Here is a 19,828-nt window from a genome sequence, read left to right as displayed (position 1 = left end):
GGTATTTCAGGATAAAGATAATGGTTCAGTTTCAGAATGTTCTCATGGTTCTTTAATTTAAATATATTTGTTCCACATAAATGTACATATAGTTATATAAACATGTATTACATCTGTATGGATAGGATTAGAATGAAAAACAATGCTCAATGTAATATACGTAAATATCTAACTTGGAATCATACCTAATTTTGTGGTGAGACCTCTGGTTGTAAGGTGTAGACTGTAATGTAATATCCCCTACAGACACCTGACAGATGGCGCTAGTAGTTCCTGAGGGGTTGCACAATGTACACGTGTACTGGCCAATATCTTCCAGGTTTGCTGATGAAATGTCAAGAAAATGCTCCTCTCCTATACTACTGATCTGGAAACAAATAACAAATTTTGGAATATGAAATGATAAAATTGTGTGAAACCATTTAAGTACACTGACTCATGGATTTTGAACTTAAAGAGATATTGTCAATAGGTATTTTCATTTAGTTCACTGCAATTTAGTTTTACAGGATAAAACTTCAAAACCCATGAAAATTAGTCTCCCATGAAATTTATTCCCACCCCCACCCAACACTTTGTTAATGATTTCAAAGCATATCATGTCATACAGTTAACTGGTCCATTTAACCAACATTCTAAGTTTACAATTTTAGAGTATGTATCATACAGTATGGAAACTTGCTACAAAAATAAATCATATAAAAATGTATGTACTGAAATTGCTAGATTGATTGAGCTCATAGAAAATATACAAAAAAAATGTATGTACCTAAAGAGTTAAATTGACCAAGTTCATTATGAAAGAAAAAAGGTCACATTCAGTATTATAAGTTTAGAACCAAGATACTGGTCTCTTTCTGCTAAAATAATTTCCTATGAAGCAACTTAAAAATCAGTAACTTAATTAAATTTATAGACTTTAAAAAACTTTACCTCTTGGTTCTATTCCTATTGTGTGACTAAAAATTGTTTTCAAGTTATAATGTAAAATATGACTGCAGACAACAGTCAATATCATTCCATTGTCATTATTTCATTAATGTTTCATAGATGTTTTTGTCCAACAATTCACAGCAGATGGCTTATTTTGTCACATTCTAATCAGTCTATTATAGTAGACAATACAAGGCTACCTTTGGCATAATGTAGCTTTCAGGTGTGTTCCATTATGCAACAGTTGCATATAAAGCTATCTGGGTTTATCTTTAATGTATTTCAAAACTTCTGTAGATTTAAGTTCTTGATATTTTATCTTTTTCAGGAAAAAAAATATTTACAATATGCTTTATTGCTGAAGACAAAATACCTGGCTGGAGACATGATGGTTTGTATGATACCAGTAAACAAGATGGGTTTTTTTTTGGAATTATTCACTAAAACTATCTGCTTTTTTTATCAAGTGCTGAGTTGTTGGGGGGTGTGTGCAGGCATATGGGTAACGGTACTATTCAAGAAAGAGACTGAGATTTTTTATGTGTAAGAATACATGTGGGATTTCTGTCTTGAAAACATTGCAGTTTTAAAATTTGTTTGCTACAGATATTGTTAAAGTGCTTGTAAAACCTATGTACGCAACTTGCAACATGTACATTTACTTGTAGCAAGCAACTTGAATATTTTTAAACAATTTTTATCACACTATTATAACTATGTATAAGGATATCCCAATTCTAGGTGTACATGTTTGCTCGTCTTGAAATCTCAACTTCTCTAATGTCTATTATAAAATTCTTTTTATTACTGAACCAAAAGTTACCTTATATTTTGTTCCGTGTTTCAGTATCTGTCGACCTCTAGACCACTGAACAGAAGGGGGTGGGTTGCCGCTGACCTGACAACTTAGCGTTGTATTCGCTCCTTCATCAACGTGGACGTTTTGTGGAGAAACAATAAATTCTGGTGCTTTCTGGGATATGTTCTGGATAACGTCTTTTTCTGATATTTTATTAGTAACAAAAAAAAAAATCACATACATGCAATATTTCTCAAAAAAAATAGGTTGATCTAGTTAAACACTAGACCTTGAATGGAATGTCTCCTTACATAATGTCACATATAAAATTTTGTCCATTGTAAAATAATGTCACTTTTGTTTTTAAAAAAAAAAACACATAAACACACAAAAGAAAGAAAGAAAGAAATAAAACGGAAACACTTTTGCTATATTACAAATACACATAAATAAGAAGAAGATAGAAAAAAGATAGACAAATTAAAAAGAGAAAAGTTTAGAGATTATTTTGTTGTTCAGTGCTTTGGTTTCAAGAGTCGTGAGCGAAGGCCCTCTGAAAAGAGACAAAAGGGAGACAATTCAGTATTTTTGCAAGACTATAGTCTGTTTCTTAAAGTCATGCCATGCCAACTGATTGTTTTTCCCTAACACTGCAAATGCACATGGTCAAGCATGCATGCAAATTGTCTTGAAGCTAAACATAAAGAGGAAACAAGAACACAAAACAATGCCATGCGTCAAAAAAGGAGACATTCCATTTAAGGCAGTAAAACACAAAATATCTTGTTATTTACTATAACAAAACTCTCAATTTAAATTGCAAACAAAATTGAGTGTCAACAAAACAAATCATTGTCCTAGAAGTTAAATTAAACCATTCTGTCAATATATCCAATGAAAAATTAACCACAATTACTCATATTTATAATAATTCCACATATTTTTCTACCATATTGCAATTCTGAACCACTAACTTTCAAGTCCAAAATGTTCATTTGTTTCACATATTATGGGTGCTATTCAACAATACCACTTCACGTGACATCTTCATATTTTGTCATGCTAATCATACACCCCCTTTAAGAATTTTATCAACCATATATTTTTTACCTAGTTATCTTGTCTTGTTATATCCCTTGTGTGTGTTTTTTTTTCAGTAGAAAATTTTGTAATGTCACTAGATTAAATCTAGCTTAAGCTCCCTACATGAGAGAAACTACATTTTACATGACAAATTGGATATATATTGCCAGATGTCGCATGATTTGACAAAGTAATTTCTAGTTTATGGTGTAGTAACTATGTGACAAAATACTAATAGAGGAATTAATGCATTTATTTCTCTCTTTTTTTTGTCTGAAATGTCATTCCGCACTTTGCAACTTTAATAAAATGAAATTCGGAGCTATTTTATGCATGAATTAATTTGGATCAGCGTCCAAGTTATAATTTGAACGTTACTCAAATTCAAGATTTTGGCAATTTCGGGTAATTACGAGATGTTCCTATTTCCTAAATGCTATAATTTTAAACAACTTGGAAATGGAACGAGTGATAAATTTACCCTACTTACATGTACTTTACGCCTACCTGCTCTGAAATACCTGACAACATATTCTGTAGTTATGTAATCATTTGTATGGTGTAGAGAAAGGCACAAAATTTTTAATGTATTACCTATCAGTTCAGTGTAGAAACCTAACAAAAGCAGTAAAAGGTATGTTCAAATTTCTTTCTCTTCACATGATACTGACAACTTCCTCACATTCAGTACAGGAGGAGCAAACTGACATTAGTTTTGTCATGTAATACAAAATAAACCAACGCATGTGAATAGTGATTCAGTACCAAAAAAAATTGTTTACTGGAGAAATGGACAATTCATTGTTACACAGTAATTTAATCTTTACTAATTGGTAGATAATTCACCTGAGATTAAAACAATAATCTACACTGATTTATATTGTACAATCATTAACAATGTTTGAACGTATAACCTTTCTTTTACAGGTGTAGTCACTGTGAAAAATATGATATGTGACAAAAATGCACTGGATGCAAAATAGACCTACCTCATAAATATCTTTGGCCTTCTAAATGCTCTTTGGGTTTTGATGTTGATTTTTTTTTAAAATATCCAATAGATTCTAAAATACAATACCTACATAAAGTTAAGTGTCCATTCATTGGATACATTGAAAAGACTAAGTACTTAAATTCATCCTCCCCAAGTTTTTAGCTATCAGAATTTTTTTGCTATCAAAACTTCCAATTAAAAACTGTGCCATTTATTTAAGATATTCAAACTTTACTCAAATGGTTCGATTACCACAAAGCAAGTTTTTAAAAGGTTCCGATATAAAATTACCTACCGGTATCCTGTTACTTGTTTATTTCATTGAATTAATAGAAGCTGTAATCAATACGGCATCAAAAATTATCAAAATTTGACGTTCATTTCTTTATTCTTCCAGCCATCGGGCACACATCACCTTCGAATGTCAATATTGTGATAATAATCCAATAATCCTGTCTGCTGGAGACTTTAATTAATTAAATCTATTCAAAACGGTTTTCAATATCTGCGTACAATATCTCTAAATGGACGAAACTATAATGCAGAATAAAACATTTTTTGTAAAAAGGAATAATGTGAAAATAATTGCAATATTTACGTAAAACATTATTATTACATTCATATCAATTTCTGCACCCCTTTATTTAATTACTGCAGTTCTATAATTTCCATCTTCCTTAAAGTTCACAGCGGCTTTTAATTTCGTGTTAAAAAAACAAATAGATAAAGTAGCTATCCAAACAGATATGAATAACTTTTATTTTATATTTTTTATTATTTCTTGAAGAAATTCTTTTTTATTTTAAATGTATTTTTCCTCACCAATGAATCTTCTGTAATTAAATCACAAACATTTCAAAAATCCAGCTCAGTTTCAAAACACACTTCAACATTTTATCATCTCCAGTACAACTGCAACATAATCTGAGACTTTCTTTTCCTTATCTATTTTTGCATTCACTTCTAACATCATAAGCTAGGAACATAATGGTAAGAGCTCTTACGTTCTATTAAACAAACAAAAAAAACAAACATCATTTCAAAAAATATCTCACTGCCTATTTTCTACCATTTTATTTATTTTTCATTAGCTCACTTTAGGAGAGGTGTTTTCAACTTTTCTTATATCAAAAGCCTCCTTTATTTACACTACTCCATTTGACTTATATCGCCTATCTATGCTTTGCAAAGAGATGCCCATTTCTCCCTTTTATCTTGTATTAAAAAGAGAATTTACGAGTGTAAGGTATTACTATTGCATTAAATTTCTCAATTATTCTAATAAAAGGGTATATAATGTAGAATTATAGCAAATACCAAACAAATCTGCCTAACAGTCATAAAACTCGCTGGTACGCTCTATGAAGAATAACTTAACATACTGATGTAACATGTGTTCTAATTTTGGAGAATAACAAAATAATCAATATGTAAAGTCACAACTAATTAATTTCTCAATTGAAATATAATTAAAATGAAAAAAAAAAATGTTTATAATTTTTACAATTCAGTACCATATTCCAATAAACCAAAAAATTTAATAACATTTTTTTTAAATGGAATGATTATTTTCGAATAACCTGCTGCTTAAAAAATAAGCCAAATCTGTGAATTATAGATAAAGATTTCCTGTTCCATATAACTTGTTTTTCATTTCATCGCTATGAAAACATCATTGACTAATTTTAAAAAATTTGTTTTTAAAATCATTTGCTTTAAAATGTAATGTATCTCGTACAGATTATTTGCTTTTGACTTTAATCATATCCTCACAGTAAACAGAGTACGTCACAAAAACATGGTTACAAATTAGCTTCTTGAATCATTTGATTTTAGTTGTAAACGTATCAATTTATTTGTCACTTGAAAACATTTTACAGTATTAGCTCCTAAGTCCATTTGCTTAACTTTAAAACGTGTATTTGATCAAGGATTTTTGAAAGATTAACTCAGATCTGGTGATATCTGACCACTTTTTGACCATTCTTTACCAGTCAGATATCTCTATTATAAATGATATGTAGATCTTTCTTGTGACTTTTCTCCACTTCTTAAATAGTAAATATAGAAGGGGAATATTATTTTTATGAGATAAAATGATAATAGTTTTCAAAGTAAAATACATGAGAACAACATTCTTACTTGTTAATTTACATGCATAGACAAAATAAAGGGAAACAACTCTTATTTCCTTATATGCATTCGAAGAAAGACAACTCTGATAAAAATAGTACCTTCATGCACATTAAGTCGACAGAAAGTGTCAGTATCTCCATAATCATTATATGCCTCACACACATACTCTCCGGCATCTTCCGGAAATACTTCCGGTATAACAAGCATGTGCGTGTTTCCTTTGGTTATCATGCGGCATACCGGATCTGTGGGTGGGATTTCACGGTTATTATGAACCCAGACTATATCTATGGGTGGGGTACCTATATAACATAAAAACATGCAAAATTCTAGTACTAGTAAATGGTAAATATAACTCAAGTTCACATAACATCTGTTTGTGCCTCATAAATGCTAGCACTCGTAAAGTTACATCAAAAGAGAAATGTGTATTTAAGTAGAATCAATTTGGCAATTCATACAGTTAGAATACCCTACTTTTCTTATTTTAGTATCAACAGCTGTCGACAGAAAACACTACTTCCTTTCTCATATTACAGATAATACAACCCCCCCACCTGACCCCCCAAAAAACTGAAACCTACTCAGACAAAATATGAACACTCCGCAAGCTTAGCTGTCTGCAGTTGTTTTCAGTAAAACATTGTACCGAGCAAATGTAGTGAAAATCTGAATACAAAGATATTTCTTAACTAAATTGCTTTTGTGCAAAAGTTTTCATTCTAAACTTAATCAACTTATGAAAGACACTTGAGAAAAAAACAACATCAGTAAATTTCACTTGTTTTATATCATTTTCACAAATTCAATTTATTACAGTATACATTTTGTATTTATGTTCCCTCCCACTGTTAATCAACTTCTCAGTAAGACTCCACCATAAACCTCTCACGTCACTTAGCAACAAAAAAAAAAAGATTTTGGTATCAAATTTTCTAAGGTAACACCAAAGATCCAAGATTTGAACCTTCAGTTGAGTTCAGAGAATGTGTAGGAAGGAAATTTAATTGACCACTAATTTCCACAGCAAAACTCTGGACAAGTGCAAAAGTACAGTAGCCTGAACACAGTTTTTCAGTTTTTGTTTATCAAAGTTCAGCTTTAATAAACTGATGATTTCAAATTAAACTCAGGAGACAGAGGTAGTCAATTTATGATCGATTTATGATTAATTTTGTAACCACCTGCCGACAGGCAGACAGTTTATGATCATGCACATGTTTTCATGCAAAAACTTTAACATTTAAGTACAAAATTATATGCACACCCAAAATATTTCGACATGCATTAAATGAAATAGAAAACAAAGAAAGTTCAAAGGTTTAAAGAAATGCTAGCTGAATACAGATTATCTCAAAATGTTTACTAATTATTACAAAAGGATAAATTATCTAAAACAAATCATGGATTATTGAATTTAAGGATACAACGTTTTTTTCTTGTAATCTGATATAATGAATACAGTGCAATTTTTTATGTATACCGATTTATTTATCTATAAATGCTAATAAATAAACAGAAAAAAAGTGTTATATTATATCTGTGTAAACTATATATATACTGAAAACTTACCTTTGACCTCAACGCTCATTTCGACCCTATCGCCGTCCGAGACTTCCATGTCCTGTAATTCTTTTGTAAAAATCGGGGGTTCTCTAGCATCTGCTGAGCCTGTCAATTAATAAATTACTCGTCAATTAATTATACCTAAATTAAAAACTAACTGTGTTTACTTCTTTTCCTTTAACATTTTCAGTTGAAACAGACCCAGACTAAAAAGTGAAACCTATATTACAAATCCTTGGAATAACTTCTAATATCCACAGTCCACACAGTAAGATATTCGCATGATTCCCATTGCACCCACATTCAAAGTCCCATAATTCTTTTTAAGCTCTCCGTTACATAGAGAAAATGCTTTTATCCTAATGAAGAATTTTCATAATCAAAATGTCAAAGGGGCATTTCTGACAAATTAGTGAAATACTTCACAAATCTCACTTAGGGTAGGAAAGTAATACCTTATAAGGAAATGTTAAGTTTTCTGTTTGATGGGGTTTAATGCTGTTTCAGCAGTACTTTATTATTTATTTATTTTGTTGGGTTTAACGTCGCACCGACACAATTTTAGGTCATATGGCGACTTTCCAGCTTTAATGGTGGAGGAAGACCCCAGGTGCCCCTCCGTGCATACTTCATCACGAGCGGGCACCTGGGTAGAACCACCGACCTTCCGTAAGCCAGCTGGATGGCTTCCTCACGTGAAGAATTCTACGCCCCAAATGAGGTTTCGAACCCACATCGATGAGGGGCAAATGGTTTGAAGTCAACGACTCTAACCACTCGGCCACGGAGGCCCCCAGCAGTACTTTAGTAGTGTCCTTGATTCTTCATCAGTACTGACTAAATGTTCTCCACAACCTCCAAATGCATTAAAGATGGGGAATGAATGACTTCAGGAACAATGCTTTCTTTCAAATTGCTATGAAGAACACAGACAAGGTCCAGTGATCATATTTGCAACCTTTAGATTTATAGTATTGCTCTCTATCTACTGATCTAACAGTACACAGCCCAAAACCTTTTTTGAAATTCACTTAAAAAGTTGAAGGGAGGTAATAAAATAAAGTAAATAAACTTTTCCAAAATTCAACAAGGAAAGGGAGAAAATAAATATTAACTTTCTTGGAAATCATTTAAGAAAGGGAAATGATGAGAAACATAATAATACTTTAAACTTGTAAAGTATATAAATTTTCAAATTTAATGATGAAAGGGAGGTAATGAAAAATGGGAATTTTTCTACAAGGGAGGCAATGAAAAGAATTAAACTGAAACTCACTGAATCTGATTGTTTGATATTTAAATCTCCAAATGTATTATTGGATGAAACTCTCAAATGGCAAATTTTCAAATGTGCAAAATCGCTTAGCACTTTTAATAAAATTTTCTCAGAAATAAATGTACAGCATGTTAAAAGGAAAAGCAAAAAGTGACCTTATCTTCAAGGTAACAGAACTAAAACTAAATATTTTTGTATACTCCTGTTGATAATCAACCTCATTTTTCACAGAATCTCAAAATAACTTCAAACTTTTTTGTTTACTTCTCCTTATCAGCCAACACTGATAACACATTAAAATTCAAAATAAAATCAACAAAAAACAGTTTTACTCCAAACACTTTTCGCTACCCATCTTACTGTGTAAATATGCGATAAGACTTCATTTCAACACTCCTACTGGAAAAAAAATTAATCACAGGCAAGAAACAGCTGTACGAATATAACTAAGAAACGTGACATGAATGTTAATTTCAAAAAAATATTAACTGTTTAAACCTAATCAGCATATTTTTAAAGGGGCATACCTCACAAGAAAACATTTTGAAAAAATTCATCAAAGCTGGTAAGTCAATATTATCTAAGTGTATATTAAATATTAGTGTAAGAAAGATAAGAAAATACAACTGAATTCCTTCTATTTTAAATCAATATATTTTTTTTTTAACTATTTTATGGACTTAATTAGCATCTTTTACAAATTGTTCAAATATTTCGAATCAGTTTATAAGCATACTGTATTATTTTATATAGGGAACTTCCAACAGCCTTGTGAAAATAAACAAAAATAAAACAAAGAAATAATAACTTTCTATGTTAAATCAGACAATAGCAAGAGAAAAATGACCGTAGCATGAGAGGGTATGGTTACTTGACATATTTATTAACCTACTGACAAATTAGTGTATTAAGTTTTTCAGAAAAAGTGGACCTAACCAGAAATCTTAACCAAAGCCAATGCAGACACCTATGATCAACTCACGGTTTTTTTGAAAAATCAGACGAGCTAAAAACAAGAGCTTGAGGCATGTACTTTTTAAATACAATCAATTGAAACCATACTCACTTTTAGAATCCTAATCAACTTGCTTTTAAAGCCTTCACTTATTTTTCATTTCACTAAGTAAATACCAAAATCTTATAATTAATTTAAAACTCAAGACAACCTCCCAGCGAAAGTGAAATTCCGAAACAACTAAACGAACTGTCAGGTCTGCAAAACTCCATAAAAATCTTGACATCTGAATGGTTTCACTGTTTCAGTAGCCCATTATTTTGTTAGGTGAACACCCAACTCAAATTTCTATTACACGATTACTCAGTATTAAACTATTTCACTCAATTGAAATTCATTCTGAATCAACTGTTACCTTATCGAAAACTTTTTAGATTGATAGTTTGTGACCTGCCTACCACAACCCACTTACTTTTTTCATCAAACTTTATGCATCAATCATTTTTCAAAATATTTATGCAATACAGTTTATAAGTTCATGCATGAAAATTGAACTATTTTTCTAGGTTATTATAACATGCATGGGGTGTTTAACCCAACACAATTTTCAAGTTTTAAGGCTGTTAGATGCATGGCAGAAGAAAAGCCCCTGTATATTCTTTGTTTTTGTTTTTGCTGGGTTTCATACTTTGGTGGTTAAAGAAGACCCAATATGCCATTACCGGCATTACTTCAGGTGTGAGAGGGCACTTGGTTACAACCCATAACCTTCATAAAGCCAGCTAGATGGATTCCTACATGCATGGGGTAGAACCCCCAGTCTTCCTTAAACTGTTTGGGTGGCTTCCTACAAGACAAAGTTTCTACAACCAAAGACAGGTTTTAAACCCACAACAGTTTGTCAGTGACCTTAATCACTCTGCCACAGAGGCCAAACATCTTATAAAATCTGTAGGAAGATGCTTTGGAGGCAAAGAACACAACTAAGCAAAGATGATGGCAGACACGGTTTGACTAAGTCTGCCTAGAAGAGGAAATGGAATGTGCAACACCGCTCACATCTTCTAGCAATGGCTTCAGTGTAACATTATAACCAATCAACATTGAATGGACCCCAATGACCCCAAACGACCAGAAAATATATTACTGACCGAGAACAGTACAAATATTTAACAACTGCCCAGGCTTAGGGCCATCTCAATTATTTGTTACAGGGTTGAAAAAAATACACAGTATGAATGAGACTCTAACCCAAGACTTCTACCCAATGATCTAACATCATACACAAATGAATGATGACACCCAGGGTCTGCTGTGACAGTCAATGATAAATACTACCAGCTTTCAACAAGCTGTAATACCTATTCCATTAAAAGGTACTTCAATATTTTGAAATGTAAGAATTGTAAAACATTCCCAAAATATGAAATTTTCAACACCTGTATTTAAATACCTTAAATCAATTAAAACTAAAAGACATTGAAATAGGACAGATGTGTCATGTTTAAAGAGGATTATCACATTTTCAAAAACATCTTAAATGCTCCTTGAGGTTTTAAATAGCTTTAAACTACCACTGTATTTCATTTTCATATATCTTTTGTTGAATCTTAACTTAAATAGAAACTTACACTGCATTATCACCCCTATCAATAAAGTTTCCCTTCATTTGCATTTAAAATGATACTAAATATGCAATGCAGGTTTAATTTTCTTTAAGTATTTAAGATGTATTTGATAAATTGATATGGCTAAATCTTTGGTTTAAATGATGTTAAAATTTTAGACTGTTATTCAATAAAAAAAATGTAAGAAACCAAAAAACTGAAGTAAGATACCATACTCATTAATTTCTTCTATTAAAACATTAGCCAAGCTTGAACAAGAAACTCATTTCAATTGCAATCAATCTAATTTCAACTTAAATGACTTTCTCAAGGCTTAATGTAACAAATATATCTTTTTAATACCTTACAGTTGAGAAGTTTCTAACCATATTAGTACTTCTATATTTCTGTAGTAAAATACCAACTGCTTGAGGTAGCAAAGACATGAGCAAAATGATCAGTTATCAAAGGGACATAGAAAATACAAGGAAATTAGCTTGGGTGGGTGGCTGGGGCAGGGGGAGGACAGTGGTACATGAATTGCTTGAGTGAGTAAGGCTGCAAGGAGCACATTCAGATATCATTTCAGGCCATGGCAAATACCTGCATTAAACCAGCTAGACAGCTTCCTCATATGAAAGTGTACTCTACATCCCAAACTGGGTTTTGAATCTAAAAGCATTGGATGGCCAGCATAAAATAATGACCATTACACCACATGAAGTGACCACAGTATCATTGGGATAGAAAACTGACCTGATATATTGACAGAAGCCATAGTCTGGTCTTCTCCTGCGATATTTTTAGCCACACAGGTGAACTTTGACCCTTCAGCAAGGTCTTGGCTATCCATGATGAGTCGACCTTTGCCCTCCTTAAATTCCATACGGATGTCTTGTGAGGACCCAAGTTCCTTGTTGTCCTTGTACCACTTCAGGGAAGGTCGGGGTGTGCCTGAAAATATATTTTTGAAAATGAGGACTCAAAGGTCAAAGCCGTTCTTTCATAGTTTAAACAAATCTAAATTTTCAGCTAGAATGGTAATAGACAGTCATGTTTTGTTGTTTTTATCTCTGTTTCCTTGGAAACATAACAGTACTGATATGCCCATAGGTTGTGATCCATGGAAGATTCAAACTTCTGACCTAAACAAGTAACAACTTCAATGTATGTTCACTAGTTCAGAACCAAAATATTCTATATTACTATATCAAATACATAAATGTGAAACTACATATCTGAATGGGAAAAGCCAAAGTGTAAAGTTACTGATACATTATTAATTGGTATTTTACTTGTATAAATATTCTATTGATAAGCCATGAAGGAATGTAATATCACACGTTCCTTCACACCACTGGCTGAAATTTATTTAATATAACACCAATAAGATTACATTCTGACATGATCTCCAACTGTTTTTTTCCTGAATACATTTAAACATTCAGTGCCCATATTTGTCAGAACTGCAAAGGCTGGTGTTACATACTTTGATAAATATAATATAATTTTGTAGAGTACTATCTATGGAATCCTGTTTGGACCATGTCGTATGTCGTCCGTCGCGCTTTGAGGTCATCGTATGACAATTCGACATGACAATGCGACATGACACACAACAATAATTATATCGCCGTGTCACACTGTCGCCTTTCAAAAGCGCGATATATTTCGCATTGTCGCGTCGCTCGCATTTTAGCGATGTCATGTTGCACTGTCGTGCGTCGTGGTCTGACTGTTTTGCTGCTAGCAATGCGTGACAATGCAACATGACAATGCGACACGGCGCTCGACAATGCAAAGCGTTATTTCGCATTGTTGTCTTGAAATGTCTCCAAATGACCAGTACCATCTGTAAAGCAAAAACAGTACAAACCTGTGACCTCAGTCTCCAGCACAAGCTTCTCCCCAGCCTCTATGGCTTGGTCATTCAGAGCCAGAGTAAATTTTGGAGGTGAAGGTTTCACACTGGGATCTGAAATGAGAATAAAATTGTTTAATTTGGCCACTCTTACATACCTCCAAAACTGTATATAAAATATCACTTCTTAACAGATCTTCTAGCAGGAGCAGAACTAATTATGTCAAATTTCACATTTCATTTCCCAATTTTATACAAATATAAACAATTATTTATCCCATTAATTCAATTCTTGGTGCAAAAATTTCTTGAATAGCTGTCAACTGCTTATCTTTTATAAGGCGAATTTTAATTTATGTGGAATTTTCCACTTGATTTGATTTTCCAATAAATTTCTCTGTATGTACAACTTTGACACAAGATTTCAGTAAACATATCAAAGATTGTAAAATGTACCATAAAATATTTCAACAAGTAATGAAATTTTGATAGCCAGGTTTATTTATCACTTTGATCTAAAATATAACAGTTTATGTCTAAAACTATATTGTCACACTTTAACAGACAATTCAGCATAGCAGCTTCCATACCAAGGAAAATATGTACACTTAATCTGCATTAAGGTCAAAATTTTTATTTTTAAAAACGCAATTCCTAACTTTGTCATATAAGAAAGTGTTAGACGGATAAATTACTGGCTTCTTTTGGAGGTAAACAGATGAAATTGTTCAAGTTAAGCCTATTTTAAATGATGCAATTCTGTTTTTAAAGTTCAAACTGTGCCCTATATATAATAAGGCAACCTTAAAGCCATTCACACTATTCTGAACATAAGTATTTAAAATGATACAAAACTCAAATTTCATCAGTAAGTCAGTCATCCATGTGAACCATCTTGAAAACTTTAAAAAAAAAAAAAGGTCAATAAAAGAGCCAGGAAATTTTAACCTTTACCCTACTAAATTTCTATAATGAACTGGTCCATCTTTAAATTTGGACAGTACCATTAACTGTTAAAATGGGTGCTTTCCAAAAAGATACTGACTGAATGGCAAACAGTGCAGACCATGATCAGACTGCACGGATGTGCAGACTGATCTTGGTCTGCTCTGGTCACAGAATCACTATGGTTAAGGGTTTTAAAGAAACCTGTCAATTATTATTACTGCCTATATCCCAGGAAAAGCACCTGTGTTTATTATTTATTTCAGTATATTTAACTAGATTTCCAGTACCTCAAACATATTTCCTGTCTGAATCACAGCAACAAAATCAAGTTTCAGCTATAATTTTCCTTGCCACAAATATTGACACTTCATCAATAGTGCAGAATTGATTTTCTTGGTTCATATAAATTGACAAAAAATTTTATTGGAAATGAAGGAATGCATTTGAGGTTTCTTTTTCAAATATGTGCACACACGAACATTGATAATAAACTTTCTTTAACTAGCTAAACACAGGTGTTCACATTTACACAGTATAGTTTGAGTATTTGTTTGTTTGTTTTGGGTTTAACGCCATTTTTCAACAGTATTTCAGTTATGTAAGGGCGGGCAGTTAATCTAACCAGTGTTCCTGGAGTCTGTACCAGTACAAACCTGTTCTCTGCAAGTAACTCATGGCTCAAACTCATGATCCCCGAGATCCATAGATCTGCACCCTCCCTATTGAGCTAAGCAGGGTATTTGTCACTTCCAAGACAAGTAGGGGTATAGGATTTGACCTAGCAACAAAATGCAATGCTTGTCCCCCTGTCATGTCATCACTTAACAAATTTTACAAATAGCATTTTATATATCATTTTGCAAACCTCTCGAAAAAGATGTTCAAAATTCAACAGGACCTTAAATGGATATTAATTACATGATTTTTTCCACGGTTGAACATTATTTTTTACTATACTTTATTTATGTCTGAAGCATTTCTAATACACGCAATTCTAAGTTTCCTTCTCCAGTATTGCAATTATTTCTCCCACAATTACTTCCCTTTTATGTTCTCCACTTGTGCATTATAAAGTGTTAATTTATATATCATTTCCGCAAGATAAAAGAGCTAAAAAGATAATATTTCCTGTTCATAACATTAGCAACATCCTCTAAAATTGTTACTTGATACTACATAAATCTGCAAAGTATGCAATTCTGTATCATGAGTAGCAAAAATAAGAGGTTATTTAAAATGATCTTAATAGCTGCTAATAAATCTTGTAAAATGTGTTTCTTTACACGACTGTCCCTGCCCCTAAGCACAGCACCCTCCCCCATCTCCTTCTATATAGAAAGTTCAATATGTTCATTAACCCTAAATTTCTATAATGGACTGGTCCATCATTCAATTTCGGCAATACCATTTATTATTCGAAGGGGTGTTTACTGAAAATTTACTGACTGAATAGCGAACAGTGCAGACCATGATCAGACTGCACAGATGTGCAGGTTGATCTTGGTCTGCACTGGTCACAAAGGCAGAATTACTGCCGCCAGCAGGCAAAGGGTTAAAGTATTCATCTCACACATCAACAAGAATTGATAACATATTTCAAGAATTTTTAGACTTTGTTTCCAATATTTTTGTCTTAACTTCAAAATACTTTAGTGGTAAAATCTGTCAGCTTAAAGAAGAATTTTCAGAATATTGCACATGACAGTTGCAAAGTTTTACAGTACAAAAAATTAAAATCTCACCTAGCAATGATACAAGTGCTTTTGTTTTTGCTTCTCCACCAGTATTTTTCACAATACACTCGTAAACTCCGCAGTTACGTTTTGAAGCTTCTCTGAGAACGAGTTTAGCTGTACGTCCATCAAATGTCGCCTTTGCTTGCCAATTGTTCAATTCACGACCATCTTTATACCACTTGGCTGTTCCATCAATAGCATCTACAAAGATATCTTTATGCTAAATATGTCTCAATATTCATCAATTCATCAATTTTCTTCAATTTGTACTTCACAAAATCAACACTTCCATATGTAATCAAAATATATATTGCAACTCTTGACAAGTCAGTATCTCATCATTCAGAAGACCATGACTAGTCTCTATGTCAACAAGTTCTCTTTATGTAATCTAAGCCTCTGATAAGTTTTTTGTTTTATTCATATTTCTAAACATATCTTCAACATGTTCAAGAATATCATGTGTCTCATTTCAACCATTATATGTATAACTGTAATTAATCTGAAATCATTTTGAGGAAAATTTCACATAATCTTAACAATTTCATTATTTTTCATTTTGTCAACATTTTTTTGCTATATTTTATCCTTATTTTTCTTACTTCTCAAACTAAAGATTTCATCAAACCAGAACCATCTAAATTTTCATTTGTTAACTTTATCATCTAACTGAGACACACCCTCAAAATCCCTTCTACCAAAAGTCTTAAATTCCACTTAAAGTATATATATTATACGATTTGTTAAATACCTTAATCCTGTTTTTCAACTAATCAATTTTGTATCCCATAAAAAATATTTCAGTCACATCCCCGAAAGCATATGTAATAAACACATATTTCTCACGGTATTTTTGTGAGTAGACGTTCACATACCAAAATCAATAAGTCATCCATTAGTTTAGAAAAATAAAAGTCACTCTTCCATAAGACTTATGTAGAGCTATTATTTTATTACCCCCTTATATATCAAATAGTAAACCATTGACATCAATTCATAACAACAGGGTTTATGGCCCAGTGAAGTTTAAATTTGATGACATAGAAATAAATTATGACAGTAACATAACCAATTTTATATGGCCAAATTGTAACAATGTACAATGTTTTGATGGTAAAACTTCAACTGGCATCATTGTTAAAATAACCCTCACAAATTGTTTGAACGGTTTCATAATTTTGTCTCAGCCTTTATTTTAGCACTTGTGTGACAAATCTATTCATGAAAGAACCATTTATTAAAATGATGTTATAGCGAAAAAGAATGCAGTCTCTGCTTTTCACTTAACATTTCAAATTCGTTATTAACACCACAAAAACACTAACACTGAAAACTTTAAATCCATACACTGAAGTCAAGTTCTTTTCGCCATTTGCCTGACTGCACAATCAAATCAGCATCAACGACCAAGCCCGCGGAACTCAGAATGTCCTCCAGGTTTCCAGTAAGCTTTTGGTGCAAAGATGTATCTGCTAGGCATATGTTAGCTCATTTTTGTGCCTGCTTTTTACTTGAATGCATTCAAACCCTTACTCACAGAAGATGCTTAATAACTTCAATACCCAAGGACTGACCTCTAAATCTTCAAATCTTACCGAAGAGACATTGAAAAGGACATTTTTCACAGTAAAAACAATTATCACAAGTCTGCGAACAGATGTATAATACTTACTGTGAAACTTGCAAACAAGTGTGGCATTTTTCTCTTTGTCAGCAAACTCAGTATCTTCTAGTGGAATGTCAACCGTCGGAGAAACAAACATTGACGATTTACCAGTCTGGGATTTCGGTCGCACTACAAATCATGAGAAAATCGTCTCATTAAGGTTATATCCAACAATGCACCAATGATCATCATGTATTAAACAATAAAATCAAGATATTTCTGATGAGAAACAGCGTACAACATTATCACAAATCTTCAAGCAATCAATTTTATTGCATATTTTTATACAAAAATCAAAAAAGTACACAACCTTTTTTTACTTTTTTTTCTTGACTCAGCTGATTTAATCCTTTATCTGATTAACTTATATTTCAGTGTCAAAATATATTATGGCTAAATCAAAAAACACTTAACAATGATCCATGAACATCTTAATAATATAAACAGTAGCCGAGCTTTATAAGTATTTCTGTATTACGAAACTGCACAAAAAAATAATAAATAACCCCAATTCAGGAAATGTACTAGGAACAGGCCACTTATATTGCAAAAAAATAATCAAAACAGCAACAAAAGATCCATTGTTTTGAAAGATCATCCTAGTCAACAGGAGGTGCTTCACGCAGGACAGTTCGTCTTTTTCACATCTTTGATGTTGATAATTTTCTTGTTTTCTTTTAATTGCATCATATCAATGTATTAATGAACAATTGGTGGAAAAAACAACTGGTCATGAGTTTTTGCACAAGTAGAAAGAAGGCATTTTCAACAGAGACTTTCCCAATTTTTTCACATGGACCATATACGAACATCAGCTCAAAATATCCTCGCTAAACTGCAGTCTGCTCAAAGATTCTTGGAGACAATTCTGTATATTTAAATAGCTTTGTAAATTGAGTCAGTTTCAGCAATAACGGTTGGTAGCCCTTGCACCTTTAAAAACTAGTCTTCATAATAAATGGCAGACTTTTCTTATGACATAGCAAAAACATCTTGAGAAAGGCTTCAAAAAGAAAATACATTATGTTTACATTAAAGCTAAGAAAGGTACAGTAATAATAATACTGCAAAAGGTTCATCAAATGCAAGGACTTGATCAAAATTCTAAGACCAGGAATTTAAATAAAGAAAACCCTCTTGTGAAAAGTTCTATAAATGTTCACTCCTCACTGATCACAAGGAAAAACATACAGACCAGCCTTCGTAATGTCATATGATGAAGGCCCATCCTTGCGAAACATCATTTATGTGTCAGTAGGACAAGAAATTTTCAGGTTCACTACGACCACTGATATATCTTCTGTGGTTTCTAGCAAGCATTGTCACATGACAATAAGACAGGTCAAACCCTTCAGTGCATATCAATTAATAACTGAACAGAACAGGGGGAGACAAATTAATTAGAGTCACAGTTACTAGATAGAAAAACGAATGTAACTGAATACAAGCAAGATACAAAAATACCTGGAGATGTGTCAGTTCTAACCATAAAAAAGATACTGTAACTGACAATCTAGGGGCAGACAACTCACCAAAAACTTCCAGTTCTGCAGTAGCAGTTGCAGATCCTGCAGAGTTCTCAATTTTGCAAACATAAGATCCTTGGTCATCTTGTGTAACCTTTGGTAGTTCCAGGATATGTACATCTTTTTCTGTGTATATCTATAGATAATGAATTGAAAATAGTATAGTTTTTACATGTCAGCATAAATTTAATGCATATGCATGAATTTCACCAATTTAATTATTTTTGCATTTTTTTTTATATAGATTTACATAAATTATGCACAGGTTCCATAGATAAAGAAATTTAGTCATACAATTATGGTGTTTTATCAGTTGATAGTCTTTCAACTTCAGGCTTCTAAAAATAATGTGAGCATCAACAACATCTCTACTTCAGAAAATACAAAAACTGAACAGACAATATTGGAATCACAAAATATTCAATGTATTTTTTTTCATTCTTTAATTCATTACAAGGGGAGGTAATCACTACACTACATAGCAGTTTTTCATCAAAGGGGAGGTAACCAACCTTGTATTTATCACCATTTGTAAGGGTTGTTCCATTTTTGCTCCAGGTGATAACAGATGAACCTTCAATTTGGGCTTTGAACTTTGCTGTCTCTCCCTCGTTGACAAACTGGCGTTTGGGCTTAGAGACAAACTCGGGTGCTTTTTCTTTCTCTTGGGCACTGAGGGCAGAACTGACCAACTTCTTTGTGTTTGGATCAACACGAAATTCCACTGTAAGATTCAGAAACA

The 19,828-nt window shown here is 32.4% G+C and overlaps 1 protein-coding gene across 1 annotated transcript in view; it reads right to left on the bottom strand.

Moving 5' to 3' along the window:
- Positions 1 to 19,828, bottom strand: part of LOC123537955 (titin-like) — a 402,126-nt gene that overhangs the window by 17,399 nt on the left and 364,899 nt on the right. The window contains exons 249-258 of the mRNA XM_053530681.1: positions 19,599 to 19,810; positions 19,093 to 19,222; positions 17,567 to 17,689; positions 15,901 to 16,095; positions 13,226 to 13,324; positions 12,106 to 12,303; positions 7,518 to 7,616; positions 6,044 to 6,247; positions 1,757 to 1,935; positions 186 to 367 (exon numbers count right to left, since the gene is read on the bottom strand). Of these exons, the coding sequence (XP_053386656.1) occupies positions 186 to 367; positions 1,757 to 1,935; positions 6,044 to 6,247; positions 7,518 to 7,616; positions 12,106 to 12,303; positions 13,226 to 13,324; positions 15,901 to 16,095; positions 17,567 to 17,689; positions 19,093 to 19,222; positions 19,599 to 19,810 (1,621 nt within the window). The remainder of the gene's footprint in view (positions 1 to 185; positions 368 to 1,756; positions 1,936 to 6,043; positions 6,248 to 7,517; positions 7,617 to 12,105; positions 12,304 to 13,225; positions 13,325 to 15,900; positions 16,096 to 17,566; positions 17,690 to 19,092; positions 19,223 to 19,598; positions 19,811 to 19,828) is intronic.

This window comes from Mercenaria mercenaria, chromosome 18, assembly GCF_021730395.1.
Source record: "Mercenaria mercenaria strain notata chromosome 18, MADL_Memer_1, whole genome shotgun sequence".
NCBI classification, from domain to species: domain Eukaryota; kingdom Metazoa; phylum Mollusca; class Bivalvia; order Venerida; family Veneridae; genus Mercenaria; species Mercenaria mercenaria.
The sequence above is the reverse complement of the archived record's forward strand: the minus strand, read 5'-3'. Positions and strand labels throughout refer to the sequence as shown.